The following is a 19,447-nucleotide window of genomic DNA, read 5'->3' on the forward strand; positions in this document are numbered from 1 at the left end:
TCCCGTGGGACTGCCCCCCTGCCCCTCCCGCTGCGTGCAACGCAACGCCAGTCGCATATGCAGCTTGCTGCTGCCATTACCGCTCAAGCGCTCCGCGTATTGGGCAATCGGGGGTACTTCCCTGCGTGGCTGTGCGGCACATCTGTCTCTCCTCACGCATGCAAACGCAAATACTCTTTTTTTGATATGTCCCGGGGTTTTATTTTTGGGTGCGCCCCGAATCCCGTCCCCGGCGAAGCCTTCAATCTCGCCTGTGCGGGAAGAGAAAAAAAAAATCCAAAAGAAAAAGACAGATGCTTGCTTGCTGCTGAAAATACACGACGTGACAAAACAGTTCCGAATCATCAAACCATCAGTAAGTTTCTCTGCCCGCAGCTGTCGGCGCCCCCGGCCGCCCGTCTTGCCATCCGATGTCTTGTTGCTTCGACACCCTGCATGGAGGCGCCTTACGCCAGCCAGCCCTGCCGTGATAAGAATAATCGCCGTCCCCGTTTCTCCACTGTGTCAATCGTATCGTCCCGCGTGTCCAAAGTGAGGCCTCGTAAAGCTTACTGGAAACCGGGGAAAGGCGCCCCTGCCTCGAAAAGCCACCACACTCGTCGGGGAGCCCAGTGTGTTTTGAAACCCCAACGGGTCAATGCCACCGCTCTGCGTCACTGGGTGGATGGCCCGGCCGGTGTCGTCGATTGGGGTAATTGGACCAGACCGCCCATCGGCACCTGCGAGGGCAAGCCAGCCCATTTCCTTCTTTCTTGTCCCCCCATCGGAATCTCGTCCGATCTATGATGCCGGTCATTGCCACGATTTTGTTAATGGTGGGAAACGCCGGGAAACTATAATCCACAAGGCTCTCATGCGCGGTACATCCTTGAAACCCGCGCCTCGACACGGCAGAGCGACATGGGTGCTTCGGTGAGCCCACCGCCGGAAGAGCGGTAGAAGAGTGCTCCGGTGGAAAGTAATCCTGTGTATTTCTGATTCTTGTCTCTAAGGATGTCCAATAATGCTATACGTTGTGCCTTGAAGAGGCCGCCACGCCACTCTACTTGCATCTGGCGTGCGTATTGCATTCGCACAAAAGCAATAGCACCCCAAGCCTGGTCGCATCAGAAGCCGGCTGTGGGTACCACAAGAGACGGCTGGTCTCCGTCTGGGTGCGGCTCACAGAGGCGAATCGCCACCTGGCTACACATGCCGGAAATGTAGATATGTTGACCTCGAAGTAGGACCTCAACCTCCATGTCGCCCGAGGGCCAAGGAAGCCGCGGTGAGTAATGGGTCTCGACACTTTAATCTTCCTGTGCACTAAAATTGAAAAATACCATGGAGAGCAATGGTGAAATTTCAGAGTGTTGGCCAGGTTCCTCCAGATCGGGGTGGGTAGAGAGCGGGAGCGTTTGGGTCAGACATTCACGACACCGAGCGACGGATTCTCGGCAAAGCTTGTTCATGGTTGTTTGGTGCGGTGTATCACTGCCATTCTTTTCCGAATGGACGCGCCTAAGCTGTGAAAGAGCAAACCCTGAACTCCTCATGACAAGCCTAAAGGTCCCGAACCACAATGCCTCATTATGTCAATTTTTTCTTTACTCCTCGGGGACTGTAGTGAATGGTTAGCACCGCCTGTTTCAAGCCACACTGCCCGTAAGGGGCTGTGCGAGGCTGTCAAGTTTGAACTCACTGTCGATCTCGCCCGCATCAATCTGGTCCTGGATAACCTTGGGGCTCTTTCCATCGACCTGGCAGCCAACAGAGAAGGCAGTACCCAGGATCTCCTTGACAGTGCCGGCCAGAGTCTTGGAGAAAGACTTGAATCGCATGGTGCGGGCAATGTCGATGATCTCATCAAGCGCAACGGACTTGCTGTGCTTGATGTTCTTCTCCTTCTTGCGGTCACGTGGGGGCTCCTTCAGGGCACGGATGACAAGAGAGGAGGCGGTGGGAACGACGGAGACGGCGGCTTGACGGTTCTGGATGGTGAGCTTGACCGTGACACGGAGGCCCTTCTGTATGTTTGCACTACTCGTCAGCTCGACCGCGCTCTCAAGGAACTGCCTCAAAGAGACAATGGGGGCCAAGGATGGGGGTATCGAGGCAGGAGCGAGGTGGTTCGTACCCAGTCACCAGTCGCCTTGGCGATATCTTCACCAACTTTCTTGGGAGAAAGACCCAGGGGACCAATCTTGGGCGCAAGGGCGGAAGAGGCACCGACCTCACCTCCGGTGGCACGGAGGTGGCTGTATTCCCATCACGTCAGCATCGTCTGGCTCATCGATCACAATTTGAGATCGCGAGGTCAAATCGCTGTTGTGATGGTGTCGGCGAGGGGGAGCAGGCTTGCGTACATGACCTTCACCTCATTGGGGTCGAACTTGGGAGCTGTGCGCCAAGTGGTTGTCAGTATTCTGAGCGCGACCGGGTCCAACTTGGGAATGCAACTGAATACTCACGCATATTGACTGGTTGATGAGGATTGGCTGGTGGTGGGTTGGGTTCTTTGGAAAGGTCGTCAACTCAGAAGCCAAAAGTTTCGACAAAGGTCGGCTAGCCCAGTTGTCCCCATGAAATTTGTGATGGTGGGCGAACTTTGGTAAATCACGTGTGCGGGACCCGCCACCGGTCTTGACAAGCGCTGATTGGTCCATAACGGAGCAGGGAGAGTACCCATTGATCGAAGTGGCAGGGGCCACTTCCCTCGGATACCTTCCGCAGTACAACTAGAAGAGATCCCCATACAGCGATATCGAAATGCTCCAGGATCGTCTGTCTGATAACTTGTTTGTTCAGGTGGATCTTACTTAGAGTCTAAAGCCATGTAGTGCCTGACGCATGTTTGGGGATTTCTGCCGGCTGCTCGCCCGGCTTGTGAGACCAGTTTGGCCGTGCTTCATTCACTCAAGTCAGATGCAGTCGTCTCCCGGGCGACCTGTCTGAGTAGAATATGTAATGAACAGTTACGTTATGCTGTTTTTGGTTTCAAATTCTCGAACACGGCTACTCCACTGTGTGCTCTTCGACCTCTGAAATGGATGAGGCTCGTAGATCGGAAATTGTACACCATACATCAAGCTCCATTCTCAAGTGAGAGCCCGGGAGAACGAGAGAGCGCCTTCCAGTTTACGTGGAATGAATGTCATCAGGACCGTATACTTGAAGTCGTGTAGTGAAATTTGCTTGGGCTATCTTTCTCAGAACACCTGCACTGCACCTGCACCAGCCAGCAGCCTTTCCCTCTCCCATTTCTAATTAGTACCGCTTACCGCGAGCCTAAGGAATCTGATTAGTACAGTGCTCGGATCTAGAGGGTGGAGTCAAAGGCATACTTCATAAGATGATCCATGAATGTTTGTAGAGACACATCGTCTGTGAAGATGGTCTGCGCAGTCTGAGCCCCAACGCCACCGTACGCCCCCGTCGTATGCGTGGTGGAGGGGTTCAGCTTGGACAGCAAGAAACGAGCTTGCGAACCACCCGCGTCACAGACGATGAAACGGGGGAGAGGGAAACGGTCGGTAATCAGATCCTGCAAGTTGTCAATATAAGTATAATACTCCTCTTTAATGTGCGTCTCTTTCGGCTTACCCTGGCGTCCTCCTTCGGCTTCTCCAATAGGGCCGCGAAATTCTCGTAGCCCTCTTGCTCCTGGTACCCGGCCTTCCTCCACTCGGCAATGGTCTCTCCATGGAAGATGAGGATGTGGAAGAACGTGTCGAGGAGGAGGATGTGCTGAGGTTGTATGGAGGTAGAGTCCAGAAGGACAGGCTGGCCCTCGTCCTGGTCGAACGTATACGAGTCCAATGTTGGCTGGATCATAATGAGCGAGTTGCTGACATCCTCGTGGTTGAGCACATGCCGATAGAAGGCGGTCTCGTCTGGAGAATTGTTGAAGACCTGGAGGAACTGACTCCTCCTGAGATGGAACATGAACTGAGGGTACAGTGTGAAGTTCTTCTCGAGGCGGAAAGATGATGGGTCGTCCTTCCTGTAGTCGGCGAATCTCGAGCAGAGTCGAATGAGCATGCGATCAACCCAGCGCAGGACGTCAGGGCCATCGTCCACTTCGGCCTTGAAGACAGCAATCCTGGACATGAGCACTGCCGCAGCTTCTTGATCGAAGGACTGGGCGATCGCTGGGTCACCAGCTGGCCCACTCATGTTACGTGCGACTGTCGTCACCCGCAGGTGGAACTGCCCGGAAGAATGCTGATAGTAGGTCAAGAACTGCATCATTCCCTTCTGAGGGGTCTGCTGGTGAGCCGCTGGGCCTCCTTGGCCAGCGATCTCAAAGTAGATACCGTAACTGGCGTTAGGATCAATGCCGCACATCTTCCACGAGCAGGTGTTTCCGATACCGCATTCTGTCTCGCCGACGGAGGTGGACTTCTTGTTTAGCGAGACCGCGTGCCCGATGAGACCGGTAACCTTTAGCTCCTTAGTTGTCAGGACCTCGAGAACACCGTTGAAGCCCATTGTCAGGTTGTCATCGTCATCCTTGTCGAAAACTCGTACAAACGATTGCTTGAACATCGAGGAAGTGAAACTGTCTGTCAGAATCATGTGACCGCCTGTGGAGTTGCAGAGACCCTTCATCTCGAGAAGTCCGACCTGGTCCAGACAACCGGCGAAGATGTCGATGATATGGCCGTTGTGAGCGGTCCGCTTGGCCAGGTTGTCGTAGAACTTGAGCGCCTTCTTGTAGTACTTGATGTTGTCGCGGTCAATATCATGGTGGGAACGGATGGGCTCTCTCAGCTCGGGTCCCACGACCAGTCCAGGGCCTTCTGTTGCTGCTCCACCGGCGAACAGCATGACGCGCCCACCAGCATTCTGGAACGAGGTCTCCAAGAGACCAACAGCCACACTCAGAGCAACACCTGTGCAACGCAAGTTCCTGCGGTCGTTCGCGACGGGCCATGGGTCCTTCTGCAGCTGCTCAATGGCCTTGGTGAGGTTGAATTCGCACTGCGAAACCGGGAGCAGGAATCGGGCAGCCGGCCCCATTGGCATGGGACGTCCTGGCTGAGGCTGCATGCCGGGTCGCAGGGCAGGCTGTGACAGTCCAAGCATCTCCTGGACTTGCTTAGCGGAGTATTCCTTGCTGCCGCGGAAGACATATGACTTGGCGCATTCGGTGTAGCCAATCTCGTGGACCTGAGCCATGGTGCCGAAGGTGATGAGCCCAACCAGAGCATTCTCTGGCAACAAGCTCAAGCTCATGATCAAAGACTCCTTCAGAGCAGCCAAGCTGTCCTCCTCCTGGCACGTGTCGACGACATATAGGAAGATTGGCGGACTCGGCGCGGGGCGAGACAGCCTGTATTCGATTGTCGTGTTCTGGGGGTGGAGCTCGGGAGGAATCGCGTTGGCCGAGATGTCTTTGTAGTGTGGTGGGAGCGCATTTCGCGACAGGCAGAACGGGCAGATCCAGAGACGCGCCCTGAGGTCAACTTGGCTGGCATGATGTCAGCTGTAAACGCACCCAGCCAGGGCGACGGCAAACTCACCAGAAGGGGTTCAGGACAGAGCGGCACGGTTGCTTGCAGGTCACTGGCTCGAACTGCAGGAGCGGCGACTCTGGCTTCTCTTTCAAGGGGGTATACAGGGCTCCGATCGGTACCACGAGTCGAGAAGCCTCCTGTAAAGTCGGTCAGCTCTGGTCGCAAAGAACACAAGACTAGCACGCGAAACCAACCATTCGGGAGCTGGGGAAAACATTCCAGCTGAGACGGACACCATCGCGCTCCTCAACGTCGCTCCACTGCTCCTTGAGTGCCTCATAGTCCATGGCGGCCATGATGATGTGGCAAGTATGGCCCTGAGGCTTGGCTTGTTGGTACCCAAGCACTGTTTGTGGGTTCGTAGACGTGGGGGCACCTGTCGTCGGCCGTTTAAAAAAGAATGAAGATTCCCGTTTCAATGGGCAACGGCAGCAGGTGATGAGGCAGTGGATCAATGGGTGTGAAGGGGGATCGGGTTGACAGACGTGGCCAGAAACCTGGGCGCGAGGCTAGCTCTGACGAACAGCTGCCCCTCGAAGTTGAGGACAAGTTCACAGTCCGAGCTCGTGAGTTGCTAGCGCCACAGTGGCCGGAAGCTCCCTTGCTGTCAGCCCGCACGGACCCGGCCCCCAGAGCCCATCAATTCGTTACTAATCCTCTGCGCCTCAAAACAATGTCCGCGCCCATACACTATTCACAATCCTAGTGGTGAGAAGCATATGCTCCTGAGAATTTGGCTGTTGCAAGATAGTATTCCCCATACAAAAGTTATCGCGGTTGCAGCCTTTTCAAGTGTTCATGTCCGGTGCTGCATCAGCACTTCGCAACGTCGTCAGACCTATATACAGCGACTTTTCTAGAACCAGCACACGTAAAGACCATCAAACATAAACAAGCAATATCGGGAATCATATTCACGGAAATTGAAGCCGGGGACATCCTCCTGTAATTGCCAAAGCAAGCAAAATTTCCATTCAACCGCCGACCCGTATCTAGCTATTAGGAGTGCAATCATATCACGCAGGCTTCTTGAGAAGCATGTTCATATCCTACAACGACGAGGAAATTCCCCAACACAAACGCTCATAATGCGCAATGTGGACCTTGCTGGTATTCCCACATCAAGCCCCCAGCTGTAGCAGCCATGACTGCTTCAGGCCACGTTCCTAACCTCGTAGCACCGTCTCCAAGACGACAACACGCCGTTCAGGCATATTTCCGAAGCTAAGTGTGACATTAGTAACCTGTTGTGACCACGAGTTGAAGGGCCAGATTGTCAAACTTACGTCCAAGGTCAGAGTTTTGGAGCTGTTGACCTCCTGATCTCGGTAAACCCCGATGAGGCTCTCGCTGTCTTGGAACAAGCCTGTCTTGAGCGAAATAACGATAAATTGCATGCCCGGGCCAGCATGCTCCCGAATGTACTTCTTGATCTTCTCTACATTCGCATTGTCCAGCGCAGCATCCACCTCATCCAGCACGAAGAACGGGCTGGGCTGGTAGCTGTGGACGGCGAAAAGAAGCGCCAGGGCCGCAATGGTCTTCTCACCACCAGAAAGGTGTTCCATGTCTCGGAAACGCTTCAATGGTGGCATGGCGTGGTATTTGATACCCGACAGGTACGGCGTGTCAGTGTCGTCCTCAATGTCGAGGTATGCGTGGCCACCGATGGGAAACGCCTCCGATCGGGTGAGATCCTTGTAAACCGCGACGATCTGCTCCTTGATATGCTCGAAGGCCTTGTTGAAGAGCTCGAACCGCTTCGCCTTTACGGTGTTGAACGCGTCGCGAGCTTCTTTGAGAGCAGTGCGCGAGTTCTCGAAGTCCTGCTCGGTCGCCTTGAGCCGGTTCTCGACGCTTTCCAGGCGTTCGATGGCGCGCATGTTCGGATTCAGCTTCTCCAGTTCGGCCGTGAGGGAGCTGATCTTTTCTTGAAGCTTCTCCTCCACGTCTTCATCCGTCTGGGATTTGTCAGCTTTGTGTTCAAGGACAAAAGAAAGCTAATTTACTTACAATCTTGAGCTCGTCATCCAAGCTGTCGAAATCGACTTCGACGCCATAGTCGTCCAGGGCGGCTTCCATATCAGCTTCGTCACCTTCGTCAATATCCATTGCATCCGGATCTTGACGCAGAAGCTGGTCCTCATTTGGCAAGTCGTCGAGTGAGCCCTCTGCCAAAGGAATTTGCACTTGCTCCAGCTTACAGCGCCTGAGAAGCGCGAACTTGCTTGAGCTGTTCTTCTGGATTTCAGCCTCCAGGGCGCTGATTGCCTTCAGCCGCGCCTCGATGTCCCTGCTCCGTTTCTGTACTTCTTGTTTGGCCTCGTTCACCTTGTCCACCTTCTTGCTCTGCTTCTCTTTCACCTCGTCTAGGCTCTCTTTGAGCGCCTCCAGCTCATCCTGGTGTGCGCCTAATGTCTCCTCGATGGCTGCCTTTTCTTGTTCGTATGCCTCAATGTCGGCCTCCAGCCGCTCGAGACTTGACTTGATCAGCTGCAGACGTCGCTGGGTCTCATCGTGCCGAGATGACTCCAGTGTCAACATACTCTTCAGCTTCTGCTTCTGCACCTCAAACCCGTTTCGTTTCTTAGACGCTTCCTGTTCCAGGCTGCCTTGCAGTGCCTCGTATGTGCGGATATCTGCATATCCAAGTCTCTTGCAGAAGTCGGCGAATATCTTGTCTTGCACTGCTGCAATGGCGCTTTCGAACTTATCGACTGCCTTGCGCGTTGCTTCAAGTTCGCCGCTCTTCTCCTCATACTTCGGTTCCCATTCATCAAGTTGTCTCTCTTCATGTTGCAGTTCCTTCTTCTTGCTCGCTTCATTCCTTTCAAAGGCCTGCAGCTCGCCACGGGCTGCCTTTAGCCGTTGCTCGAGGCTTGCGAGGCTTTGCCTCAGGGTCTCTTCCTTAGTCCTGTCCGGCCGTGGCAGTGAGAAATACGTCTCACGATACTTCTCGAGCTGCTTCCGCAGATTCTGGACGTCGTGCTCTTGAAACTGTCGCTTCCCGCCCTTACGCTCTGGCAACCGACCGCCAGTCATCAAACCAGCCTTGTGAATCACATAGCCCTCCAGAGTCACGGCTTTAACGGGGATTCGCCTCTTATAGCAGACCTCCTTGGCAATGTCCAAAGTGTCGCACACAATGGAACTGCCACAAGCGTACGTCATGGCACGTTCAAGTGACTGGTCGAAATCGATCGTCTCGATTGTGAGTCGCGCTCCGGGTATGCCTTTGACAGCTGAGTTTGGGGCGTTCGTCTTGATGTTGTCCAGCGGAATGAAGGTCATGGGAGGATAGCGCTGCTGCTTGAGATACTCAACACAATCGAGACCGACCTTCTCCGTGTCCACGACAACAGAGTCAAAGTCACGACCAAGTGCAGTGATGACAGCCTCATCGAACTTCTTCTGCTTGGGCTTGCAGAGGTCGCCGATTCTTCCACGCACTCCCGAATTCATGCGTTTGAGGCTCTGGACCATTTCCTTGGTCCTCTTCTCTCGGTCGCTTTCCGCTTTGCCGCCCTCGGCCTCTTCGATCTTCCTTCCGAGATCGTGCATCTTTTCGTCCAGCTCAGTCTTGGAGTTGTTGATCCTGACTCTCTCAGAGACCAGGTTATTGTGCTCCTTCTTGTTGTCCTCCAGTTCAGATGAGATCTGCCGTACAAGCTCCTGGGTGGCCTCCTTGCGTTCTCGGATAGTCTCGAGCTCGCCGTTGAGCTTCTCAACTGTGGCTTGGAAAGTGTCGACTTTGCCTTTGAGACTGTTGACCGTGACTTCGTCACCTTTTAGTTGGCGGATGAGACTGTCAAGCTGGGCCTGATTCTGTGACGACTTTGCCATGACCTGAGCCCGCAGATTGTTATATTCCCTGCGGTCTGCATCCGTGAGTTGCTTGCCTTGCTTCTTGATGGTCTCCTGCCACTGCCTGTCGAACTCCTGCTGAGCTTTCTCGACAGTCGCCAGGTCCTTTTTAGCCTTTTGGATAGCTTTGGCTTGGTCGTCGCGCTCCTTGCTCACAGCTTCGGCACGCCTCTTCAACCTCTCGATGTCATTGGTACTCTGAGCCACCTTCTCGTTGATCGGGACGAGGCCATTCTCTCTCTCCTCGATCTCCCTTTCTTTCTCACGGATGTTCCTCTCGATCTTGCTCACTTCTCTGCCCACCGTCGTGTATTCTTTTCGGGCTGCCTCGAGTTTCTTCTCGAAAGCCTCAACATTCCGGCGAAATTCAATCAGGTTCTGTTGGTGCTCCTGTATTTGTGCGCTGGACTCATCCATGACCTTCTGAAAGTTGTACAGCTTCCAGAGGATATGTGTCACGATGGCTTCGTCGCGCTCCTCAGTCTTTCTCTGGAAACTCTCGGCCTCTTTCTTTTGTTCCTGGTACTGCTTGATCTCGGAGTTGATGCCACGTCGCCTGTGGAGTTGGAAGTTCTGATTCTCCGTGGCTTGCTCCGCCTCCGCCTGGAGCTTGTCATATTCTGTCTTGTACTCCAAGCTACCCGAGATTTGCTCGATCAGGCGTGTTAAGTCTTGCGCAGATTGCGACGCGATCGCTTCAACGTCTCCTTGAAAGACTAGGAAATTGCGCGCTTTGATGAGGATATTCTCGGTCTCCAAAGCCTCGTTGTATTGCTGCGCTGTGACACCACGATCGTTGATGTGATATGTGCTAGTCCCCTGGGGCGAGATAGTACGCTTCCACTTTTGCTCGTCACCTGCATCGTCCTCGTAGACGGCCATCACCCATGCAGTCTTCGGGTCGTTACGGGAGCTTCTCTGCGATGTATCCTCGTCCTCGTTGGCGTGTCCGTTGGTGGTACCGTTGGTGGCCGGCTCGAGAACTGATCCGTCATCATTGATCTTGCTTGTCTTCATGACCCGGCCGCGGTAAACGAGTTCTTTCAGATGAGACGAGCGGAGCTGCGAAGACTTGATTCCAAGGACGAAGGAGATCGCGTCCATGCTGCAGACGGGCAGTTAGCTCATGCCTGGGGAGGGCAGGTGCCATGCTGGGTTCAAGGCTGTCACTGACGAATTGGATTTTCCTGATCCATTGGGTCCGATGATGGATGTGAAGTATGAATCGCCGAAGAGGAGGGTGTGGTGTCCTTTGTAGGACTTGAAATCTGCGCGGTCCTGTCAGTGACAACTGCCTCCCAGGTGCTTTGAACGCGGTGAAAATGTACTGAACAGCTCGAGACGGATTAATTTCCCCATCTTGAATGCTGAGATGGTGCTGCGACGCGTCGGGGAGTGCCGTGTTGGATGGCGCAAAGGGTCGAGGGTGATGCAGTCGCCCGGCGGATGACACAGTCGCGTCGACTGAGGGTGTTGTTTTCGCGCCCAGTCGAGGGTAGGAAGGACTGGCTGTAGCTCTGGTGCGGAGAGAATCGTGCGCCTCCCGTGGCAGACTGCTGCAATGAGGGCAGCTTGAACCAAGAGGGTCGCAGGACGGGAATGAAGGCTGTCGGGAGGGTGGGAGGAAACGCGACGCTATTTTCGGAGGGGTCGTCCAACGCGATCGAATCAGGTGGTTTGAATAGTGCAGGTAGGATGGCAGAGCCGGTGTTCTTGCCAAAGACAGGGGTCCACGCACTGGGGTTTCCGGGTTGGGGATAGAGCCATGGGGATTGCTCCTTTCCATTTGAAGATTGTCTAGGCAGTTTGGCAAGAGCGAATCAATCAGAAGACCAAGACCATCATCCATTTCCAAAACTGTCCCCATTACCCTCTTGAGTCTCTCTTCTTGAAGTCAAGACTGTCGGGCAACGTAAATAAAGCAGGTAGACAGTCCTCTAGAAGTAGGACTATATGGGATACCGTTTGATCGAACTCGGAGGTAGCGGCACGGTTCCTACAAGGTGGGTACCTACCAGCGGAGGTAGGTAGATACAGACTGGGCAGTCTTTGGAACACAAGGACATGTTTGCACAGGCATGGCATTCAAAGATGTATTACACATATATAGGTACGCACAGGAGAGCTGTATATAGAGCATAATAGATCTGGCTCAGCATGCAGCATACGTTATAGAAGGCCGTGCCGTTTGAGCAGGCACGATTGTGCTTTTCATCGTGCCCTTTGGGTTTCCCTTTTAATAACCTGAGCGGACGCGATCCACTTCAAGTGAAGACCAATGTGCTCATGGCCAGTGCTGACTCAGCTCAGGTGAGAGCCAGAAACCAAGGCCTTGGGAGCTTGGTTAGTCGCTTATTCTTGGACACAGACAGATTCGTTATTGCCGGATCTTCAGGTTGATCTGCCAGGCGTCACTCTCATCTGGTCGATGGGCTTGGCACTGGAGATGGATCACCATAGCTGCCTGACAGCCGTGCACTAACTGGCTCGCACCTGGTCATATGCTGCCCAGCTGACAGCTCCCGACCTACCTGAGAGGTTTCCTTAATCGAACCCATACTTGTCTGCGGTCCAGACCGCATGCTCTGGGTGCCGGCTGATAATGGGCAGATTGCCGCTGGCCAGCGTCCCTGTTGTCCATTCACGATGGGGCTCCAGGGCACGCGTCTAGGCCCGGCTCAGCGACAGGGCCGTGTCTGGCCAATGCGGTAGCTGCTAGCTACGTCAATAAGGGTGCATTGCTATGACATCAAAAGCGGGCCCTTGCCTGCCTACTTGGGGAGGTACCTCTAGCTTAACATCGACAGTCCAGCCAAGCCAGAGGCCACCCCAACAACATTGTTTCGCACATCATCGTCTTCGGCGCCTCAGCGTTGAACCACGCGTCTGGTAGTCGATCCGGTCACCTGCAGTATCCCCCCACCATCCCCGTTATTCTAATCCACGCCGCCCAGATCTCCAGATACTTCGATCTAGACCGGCACTTGGATCTTGTGCTCTCCGCAACCAGCAACGAAACCCTGAGCCCGGCCAGCAGCAGACTACGCTACGCCAGCGCTCATCGCGTTCCCTAGGTACCTTTTGTTGGCCAGACGGACCGAGAGTTGAACGGTGTACAGCTTGCCAAAAGGTACTTGAGGCTGCTCATCTGGTGAAATACCCTGACTCTTGTAAGCCCACCTTTCAAGGCTTTCCAGGCCAAGTGTGGTGTGTGCATGTGAAGATGATCACGCCCTTCTCGCTGGGATGCTAGGATATCGGTACCACCCTCCATGCGCCCATCCCACTTCACCTCGTCGACTCCCCTTCTGCCCATCTACTCATCCAGAACACGCTCTTGAATTTCCTCAAAGAAATGGCTGACACATTGGTCCTCAGGCTGGTAGAAGCCCTTCCCAAGCTGTCCTCTCCCACTTCTCCCAGGCTCCATCACCGTACCTTGGGTGAGATGGCGGATCCAGACCCGTTACCGAACCCAGCCACCAAGCACGATGCTACCGACAGCGAAGGCGGCTACTTTCCCGGCCTCGACGGCGGCCCCGACTCGCCCAGTGAGCATGTTATCACAGACACCCCGACCCTGGGCCCAACAACCCCCAGCTCCGGCAGCCCGAAACTGTCAAGGAACCCATCTTTCTCGAATAGCAGCTCATATCAAGAGGACTGGGAGGCTTTCCCACCCTTGGACCGCCTGAGTGTTCTGGACATTCTTGACAACTTTGCTCTGCCGCATCAACTTGAGAAGCTGCAGAGAGGCCTGTCAGCTCAAACGCAGAAGGTGCGCAAGTCGCGAGATGCCCTCAAGAACAGGAGTCAGGTGGCACGGGAGCGCATGGTCGAAGAATGGAGACGACGCGTCCCTCCTGCGGAAGAGCAGCTTGACCGCTACAAGAAGCGTATGCGGACGAGCGTTGATAAGCTTGGCAAGCAGTGGAACGACACAAAGGTCATCACGCTACGTGAGAAGGTGTCGTTCATTTGCGGTGTCCTGAACATCTTCATCAGCGGCTACCTGATCGGGGCTTACCCAGAATACATGCACCTGTGGTACTCCGCCCAGACCATCTACTTCATGCCAATCCGCTACTACACCTACCATAAGCGAGGATATCACTATTTCCTGGCCGACCTCTGCTACTTTGTCAACCTGCTTCTGATGCTCAGCATATGGGCTTTCCCAGGCTCAAAACGGCTCTTTGTCGCGACATATTGCCTTGCTTTCGGAAACAACGCAGTTGCAATCATCATGTGGAGAAACTCCCTGGTCTTCCACAGCTTCGACAAAGTTACGTCGCTCTTCATACACATCATGCCGTGCGCGACTCTGCACAGCATCGTCCACCTCTGTTCCCCGGAACGACAGCTCCAACGATTTCCCGCTGCCTATGCAGTGAAGCACTCGCCACCCGGCTCCCCGACAGCTTACGCGAACGTTATTTCGATGCTCGCTTGGAGCACCATTCCCTATGCCATCTGGCAGCTTGCCTACTATTTCCTGATCACTGTTCGACGCCGAGAAAAGATCCTGGCCGGACGTCCCACATCTTTCACCTGGCTACGGAAGTCCTACTCCAAGGCCTGGCTTGGGAGGATTGTCCTTTCGCTCCCCGAAAGCCTCCAGGAACCGGCATTCATGTTCATCCAGTACTCTTACGCCGTCCTAACCATGATACCCTGCCCAATATGGTTCTACAGCCGATGGGCTTCGGCAGGGTTTCTGATGGTTGTTTTTGTGTGGAGCGTATACAATGGCGCGACCTACTACATTGATGTGTTTGGCAAGCGCTTCCAGAAGGAACTTGAGGCGCTGAAGGCTGAGGTCGCGAGGCTACATGTCGGCCCGGACGGCTACACAAGCCCGCTGATGACACCGCACGTGGAGGGGCCCGCGGCGTCAGGAGAGGCGAGCCAGAAGGAAGGAAATGAGAGCTTCAAGGCCGAGGCACTGGGTAATATTGACAGTATTCCGCTGCTTAATGACGAACGCGAGGCAAAGCGCGGCAGCACCAGTGGGGTGGAAATCGACGGAGGTGCGAAGGATGTCGCAAGGGAAAGGAAAGCTGGACAGGCAAGCTCATGACATTGATTTGGCGCTGACCTTACACATACTATAATGGACGATGTTTCTGGCACTATTGTCAGTCCAGGTTGGATTTTCAAGGCTAAACGTCTATTGCGGAACTTCATCGATCTTAATACCCTGACTGAGGATATTGTTACGGCTGATCACGGGTCTTGGTTAATTTTTCATTTGGCCGCGATTCATACATGTTTTGTGTGTTTTCCTTGGTATTGTTTAGCAATATATGCGTGCTGCTTGGTCACCCATCTGGCGTTGAAATTTCCTTGTGTTCATTGGCGACGGTTTGCGGATTGGCGAGCTCAACATGACAACAATCGGTGGAGCAAGCACCCTAGGCATCGGAGTAGATACTGGTTGGAGAGCTGTCAGCACAGAGGGAGTAAGTAGAATGCGCACAGCTGAGTGCCGTGAAGTAGGAGATTCATCAAGAAGAACGGTTCAAACGCATCTGTTAACTCGTCTCTAGCCGCGCGTTCCTGTGCGAATCACAACTGCCCAGGAACCCAGCTTCATATCAACAGAGTAGATGCTGGTGTCTGAAAACAGTCGCATACGCTGATTGTGCAGTCGAGTACACCCTCCAAGGAGCTCTCGACACCCCCTCACTTGGCGCAAGACGAAGCAGTATAATCGCGAAGCACATGTAAGCGCATATCAGATGTGCACAAACGCTGCCTCTATTCATAATCATCATACCTCGTGCAACCAACCAAGCCGGCCTCGATCAACCCTGAACGAATAAGTCTAGATCCTCCCCCTCGAGCAGCCTCAGGCAGAACGCCGGAAGGGGATCACCCCTCCCTGGGCCACTCGGCATGGGAATACTAAGCGGGAGGAGGCTTGAGGGTCGCGATGCGGTCTCCCGCCGCGTTGCTGGGTACAGCAAGCAGCCCAAAAAGGTGCCCCGCCCCCGGGCCCAAAAAGATTCCAAACTCCAGACCGTCCAGACCTAACCGCGTCAATTCATATCCTGGCTCTTCCTGCGCGCCCCGCGCCCGTTCGCCTTCCCTGGGAAGAAACACCCTCGCCGCCCGCCTATTCGACCAAAATAGACACCGGTAACAATGCGATAATGTTGATGTTGCCTGCTGCGGCTTCCGTGCTTAGTTTTGGGTCGGCCTCCGCACCGCGAACCCCCCAGCAAGCGAGAAAAGAAGATGGAAGAGGCACGGAGGGTGGTAGTAAATGTAGGAGTACAATGTAAACAATTGAGTCCCTCACGGACGCCTCGAAGTTTCCAAGACGACCCAGGGAGCAGCCAGCCAAGATACAGCAGCTGCGGTGATGATTGGAGAGAAAATGCCCCAGATCCTGTCCAACGCCTCGCAAATGAATAGGCAGAGCCAGAAAAAACCAAGCACCATACCGTGCTTTACCCTCGATATGCCACAAACGCCACTGGTGTCCTATTCCCTGAGTATTGGAGAGCGAATGAGAGTTCGCCGCCCACGACAAAACTGGAAACAACGCCTTGCTAGGATGGAGGTCTCGTTATACACGGGAACGGATGTCAGTATGTCAGAATGCTAGAGGAGGCAGCCTTCAGGTCCTTCAACGAATTATGCCCCAGTCTGAAAGACGCCCTGCCCCGTCACTCTCCTCCCTGGCTCCAGGCTTCCTCCCAAACACGTTCCAAAAGCGCAGGGTCTCGTCACCCGCGCCCGTGACGACCGTACGCCCATCCGGACTCATAGCGAGGTACAGGACTCGGTACGTGTGGCCTGTGAGGCTTACGACCTGCGTCATGGACGGGTATTTCCACACCACGATCTGGTTCTGGCTGTACCCATGCGTTGAGACGATCTCGTTAGAGTTCTTGGACCAGGCAATGTTACAGACCTGACTGCCTGTGTCGACCTCGTTGATGACACTTCCCTTGAGGGTGTCGTGGAATATTATCCGTCTGTCCGCCGTGCCACCTCCCGACGCAAGTAGACCCCTTTGGTGCGGGGACCAGGCTATCGCCTTGACTGCAGCTGTGTGGTCCGAAAATTTCCACAGCGGTGTCTCGTTGAGGCCTTCCCAGACCATCAGCTTGTTGTCGTTACCACCTGATGCGAGTTGCCCGTCATCGGCGTTCCATTTCAGACCGCACACCTCTTGCTTGTGGCCGACCAGTTTCCGGACCCACTGGTCTGGTCTTCTGACGTCGCGATGGTATATCATTCGGTCGCGGGATCCTGAAGTCAGGATGTGCGAGTTCCATGCCAGAACCGACTCTACCAGTATGGCCAGTCATGGTTCTCAGACGTCGTGTTTTCTCGGCATCCCAAATTTGCACCAAACCCCTTGTGGGTGCCGATGGCAATGTGCGTCCCTTTTTGTATCCAAGACACGCTCGTAACTGTGTCATCTTCGAGGGTGCACAGCTTGTTCACCCGACTTGTCTGGGCGTTCCACATGTAGACACTCGATCCCAAACCAACGCCCAGCACATTCGCCGAGCCCCAGTCAACCAAATTCAGATAGAAGTCATCTGCCAACTCCGGTGCGTCCAAGACCTTGTACGGCACCTTACTCACAGCCCTAGGTTGCCGCCTTGGGCTCAATAACATTTGCTGGCTCCCAAACCTAACGGGCGACAAGCTGTAAATCTCGGCTCTGGTGTCCATGTTAGGGCCATGTCGACTCTGTGGCGTCCTTGAGGGTGTCATGTGACCAGCAACGCCGCTGTGGTTGCGCGGTGACATGTACGAAAACAGATTTTTATGGGGCGTAGATGGAGTCATAGTTGGTGGCAGAGACGGAGCTGGAGCTGCCGGGGGCGTGTGCGATCTCGCTCCGTCATACGAAGTTGCATTACGCGCTGATGCTGGCAGAGAAGGGTCGGGAGACATTATGGGCGGCGTGGCGTGCGGTATTGAGCCCTCGAATAGCTCCGCACGAAGCAGGGAGTTGTATGTGCGGTTTGCTTGCTCCGCTGCATGGCGCATCAGTTCTGGATCCCGACTCTGTTGCTCATTTTGGAGAACTCACTCTTTTGAAAATTCAACTCGCCATGAGAAGGCCGCTTGGGCCTCGCCGTGGTGGGGGTGCCAGGCTCATGAAGACTGTAGCTGGCCTGTAGGTCTTGACCAGTTCGGGTAGGAATGAATCTACAGCGCCTTGTCAGCTACGAACGGCTCTCGAACGAAAGTAAAGGGAGGTCGTGCTACCTATCGCCATTTATCCTTTGCCGTTTCCTGGAAGGACTTCCGCCCGGTGTTGATTCCCTTTGTGAGCGACTTGTCTGTCGGCGCAGCTCTACATCAACAGCCTCAACATCCAACGAGCCTCCTCGCCCAACATCGCTTTCCCTCGGATTTGATCTGGAGTTCCTTGAAACCCCGATATCGATGTTGTGCTTGACCTCCAGGCGGGCGCGATCTGCGGGAGGTGGGGGTGTTGCTATCCTGCCGGGACTGTGAATGGCGCTGTTCGAAGTTGAGCAGCCCCTTTTGGACGCAGGCAGATCGATGCCTCTTAATCTATCTGGATCGAGCGTCATGACGGGAGGCAGAAGGCGTAGGATCGCGAGGACTGTGGTTCGGGATAAATGTCGGCCTCTTGGGCGACCTGAACGAGGTGACGACCAGTTTTTGGAGAAGTGCTCGAACACTGGATTCGATGGAGGGTGTTCTTGTGGACAGCGTTGTATTGCGCCTGCCTCGTTCACCGATAGCTTTGAGAAAGAGCGTGCGTTGGGTATGAGCGACCAGGTCGGAGCCACTTTTCAAGCTTGTCGCAAGGAAGGCTCGAAATATCCGGAGTGGTCGAAGTATTCAGAGCGGGAAAGCCAGTCGGGGAAGTTTCTGGCTGCCAACGATTTGAAGCGAGGTCGGGGCTACGGCATGTCGTTGAATGGCAATGTCGACTCGGATGGGTATAACAGGATGGATAACAATGCGATCGCGCAAGCCAGAACGGAGACTCAGGCCAAGGATTGTTTCTATTGTCACGGGCTGATTGATCTGCGGGGTCGTGGCTGTTGCGAGCGAGCGGGCTCGTGGCCGTCGTGGGTGGTGACGAGGGACGCAATGTGAAGTTGAGAATGGGTATGGAATGGGATGGAGCCGCTGCCGTCTGGATGAGGCGGGCGTGCTCCCACTCTAGGCAGTGCGGGCTAGCAGCTAAGGTGAGCGGGAGGACGGACGGCGCAACCAGACAGCAACAGTCGCCAATCACAGCAGCCACGCGGGTCTGGAAACGGCCTAGCGCGATTTCTGTGTTTTGGCGCTCCCTCCGGCCTCTGACTGGACCTGAGCGGATGCGAAACAAGAAAGCACGACCACCCCCCCCCCCTTCTCACCTTCTCACCTTGCACCCTTCCCAGTAACAGCACCCCTGCATTACTGAACATGAAAACATCACAACTGGAGATGAGCAATTAATTATATAGAATGCAAGCGAAGGCAAGTGCATTGAGCACCATCAGCCTGTTTGGCACCTTGACATGCCCATTGTACATTTGAATGCTGCAGCAACTTCATGCCTCTGCAGAAGTGCCCACTTTGGCACGGCAGGACGGACCTGTCCGGAGCTTGCCTCGGGTGGCTGGCTCAAGACCTCGCCATCCTGCCTTCTGCCTCCCTTGCTCAAACTCTGTTTGATGGTGAACGCGAACTGCTCCTCTCGCGAAGGCCATCTGTTGTCGTCCTGTCCTGGGTCGTTATGCCGCCCGGACGATGTTGTTCGCCGTCCCTCCTTGACGACTGGATCGGAAACCGCTTCAGAAGGCTCTCAGCCAAGCACAGACACAGCGGCAGCGGCTCCTGGAGCAGCAACTTTGTTTTGCTCTCAACACGAGATCGCGAGTTTTGACGTCCAAAGAGGCCTCACGATGGGGCCATTGTTATTGTCCTGTCGCGTCTAATGCTTGCTCGGCTTTGGTGGGGATAATCAAGCGAGGCCTGCACATCTGCAGGACTGCATGCAGTATGTATGAGGAACGAGAGGCATTGTTTGTTTTCGAACCTGGCAGGGAGCGGCAGTGCTTTGCAATTCGCAGCAATTGCAAACGGGT

The 19,447-nt window shown here is 54.5% G+C and overlaps 5 protein-coding genes across 5 annotated transcripts; 1 reads left to right on the forward strand and 4 right to left on the reverse strand.

Annotated features, from left to right (window-relative positions):
- Window positions 1-1,586: 1,586 nt before the first annotated feature.
- Window positions 1,587-2,454, reverse strand: INS49_005206 (uncharacterized protein; the record flags this gene model as incomplete). The annotated part of the gene is made up of 5 exons (XM_043165992.1): window positions 1,587-1,600; window positions 1,682-2,006; window positions 2,117-2,237; window positions 2,346-2,379; window positions 2,451-2,454. The coding sequence occupies 5 exons, from the start codon at window positions 2,452-2,454 to the stop codon at window positions 1,587-1,589; spliced, it is 498 nt and encodes a 165-aa protein (XP_043017469.1).
- A 734-nt stretch (window positions 2,455-3,188) lies between these two features.
- Window positions 3,189-5,794, reverse strand: INS49_005207 (uncharacterized protein; the record flags this gene model as incomplete). The annotated part of the gene is made up of 6 exons (XM_043165993.1): window positions 3,189-3,197; window positions 3,261-3,267; window positions 3,324-3,523; window positions 3,583-5,452; window positions 5,505-5,635; window positions 5,693-5,794. 6 exons carry the CDS (start codon window positions 5,792-5,794, stop codon window positions 3,189-3,191), a joined length of 2,319 nt encoding a protein of 772 aa, XP_043017470.1.
- Window positions 5,795-6,704: 910 nt separating this feature from the next.
- INS49_005208 (uncharacterized protein) lies at window positions 6,705-10,721 on the reverse strand (the record flags this gene model as incomplete). The annotated part of the gene is made up of 5 exons (XM_043165994.1): window positions 6,705-6,722; window positions 6,785-7,459; window positions 7,512-10,467; window positions 10,537-10,630; window positions 10,691-10,721. 5 exons carry the CDS (start codon window positions 10,719-10,721, stop codon window positions 6,705-6,707), a joined length of 3,774 nt encoding a protein of 1,257 aa, XP_043017471.1.
- Window positions 10,722-12,810: 2,089 nt separating this feature from the next.
- INS49_005209 (uncharacterized protein) lies at window positions 12,811-14,442 on the forward strand (the record flags this gene model as incomplete). Its single annotated transcript, XM_043165995.1, has 1 exon — window positions 12,811-14,442. The coding sequence occupies one exon, from the start codon at window positions 12,811-12,813 to the stop codon at window positions 14,440-14,442; it is 1,632 nt and encodes a 543-aa protein (XP_043017472.1).
- Window positions 14,443-15,996: 1,554 nt separating this feature from the next.
- On the reverse strand, window positions 15,997-17,932 carry INS49_005210 (uncharacterized protein; the record flags this gene model as incomplete). The annotated part of the gene is made up of 4 exons (XM_043165996.1): window positions 15,997-16,664; window positions 16,727-17,365; window positions 17,422-17,540; window positions 17,601-17,932. 4 exons carry the CDS (start codon window positions 17,930-17,932, stop codon window positions 15,997-15,999), a joined length of 1,758 nt encoding a protein of 585 aa, XP_043017473.1.
- Window positions 17,933-19,447: the final 1,515 nt, after the last annotated feature.

The sequence above is a fragment of the Diaporthe citri genome (assembly GCF_014595645.1).
Source record: "Diaporthe citri strain NFHF-8-4 chromosome Unknown scaffold_15, whole genome shotgun sequence".
In the NCBI taxonomy this organism is placed as follows: Eukaryota; Fungi; Ascomycota; class Sordariomycetes; order Diaporthales; family Diaporthaceae; genus Diaporthe; species Diaporthe citri.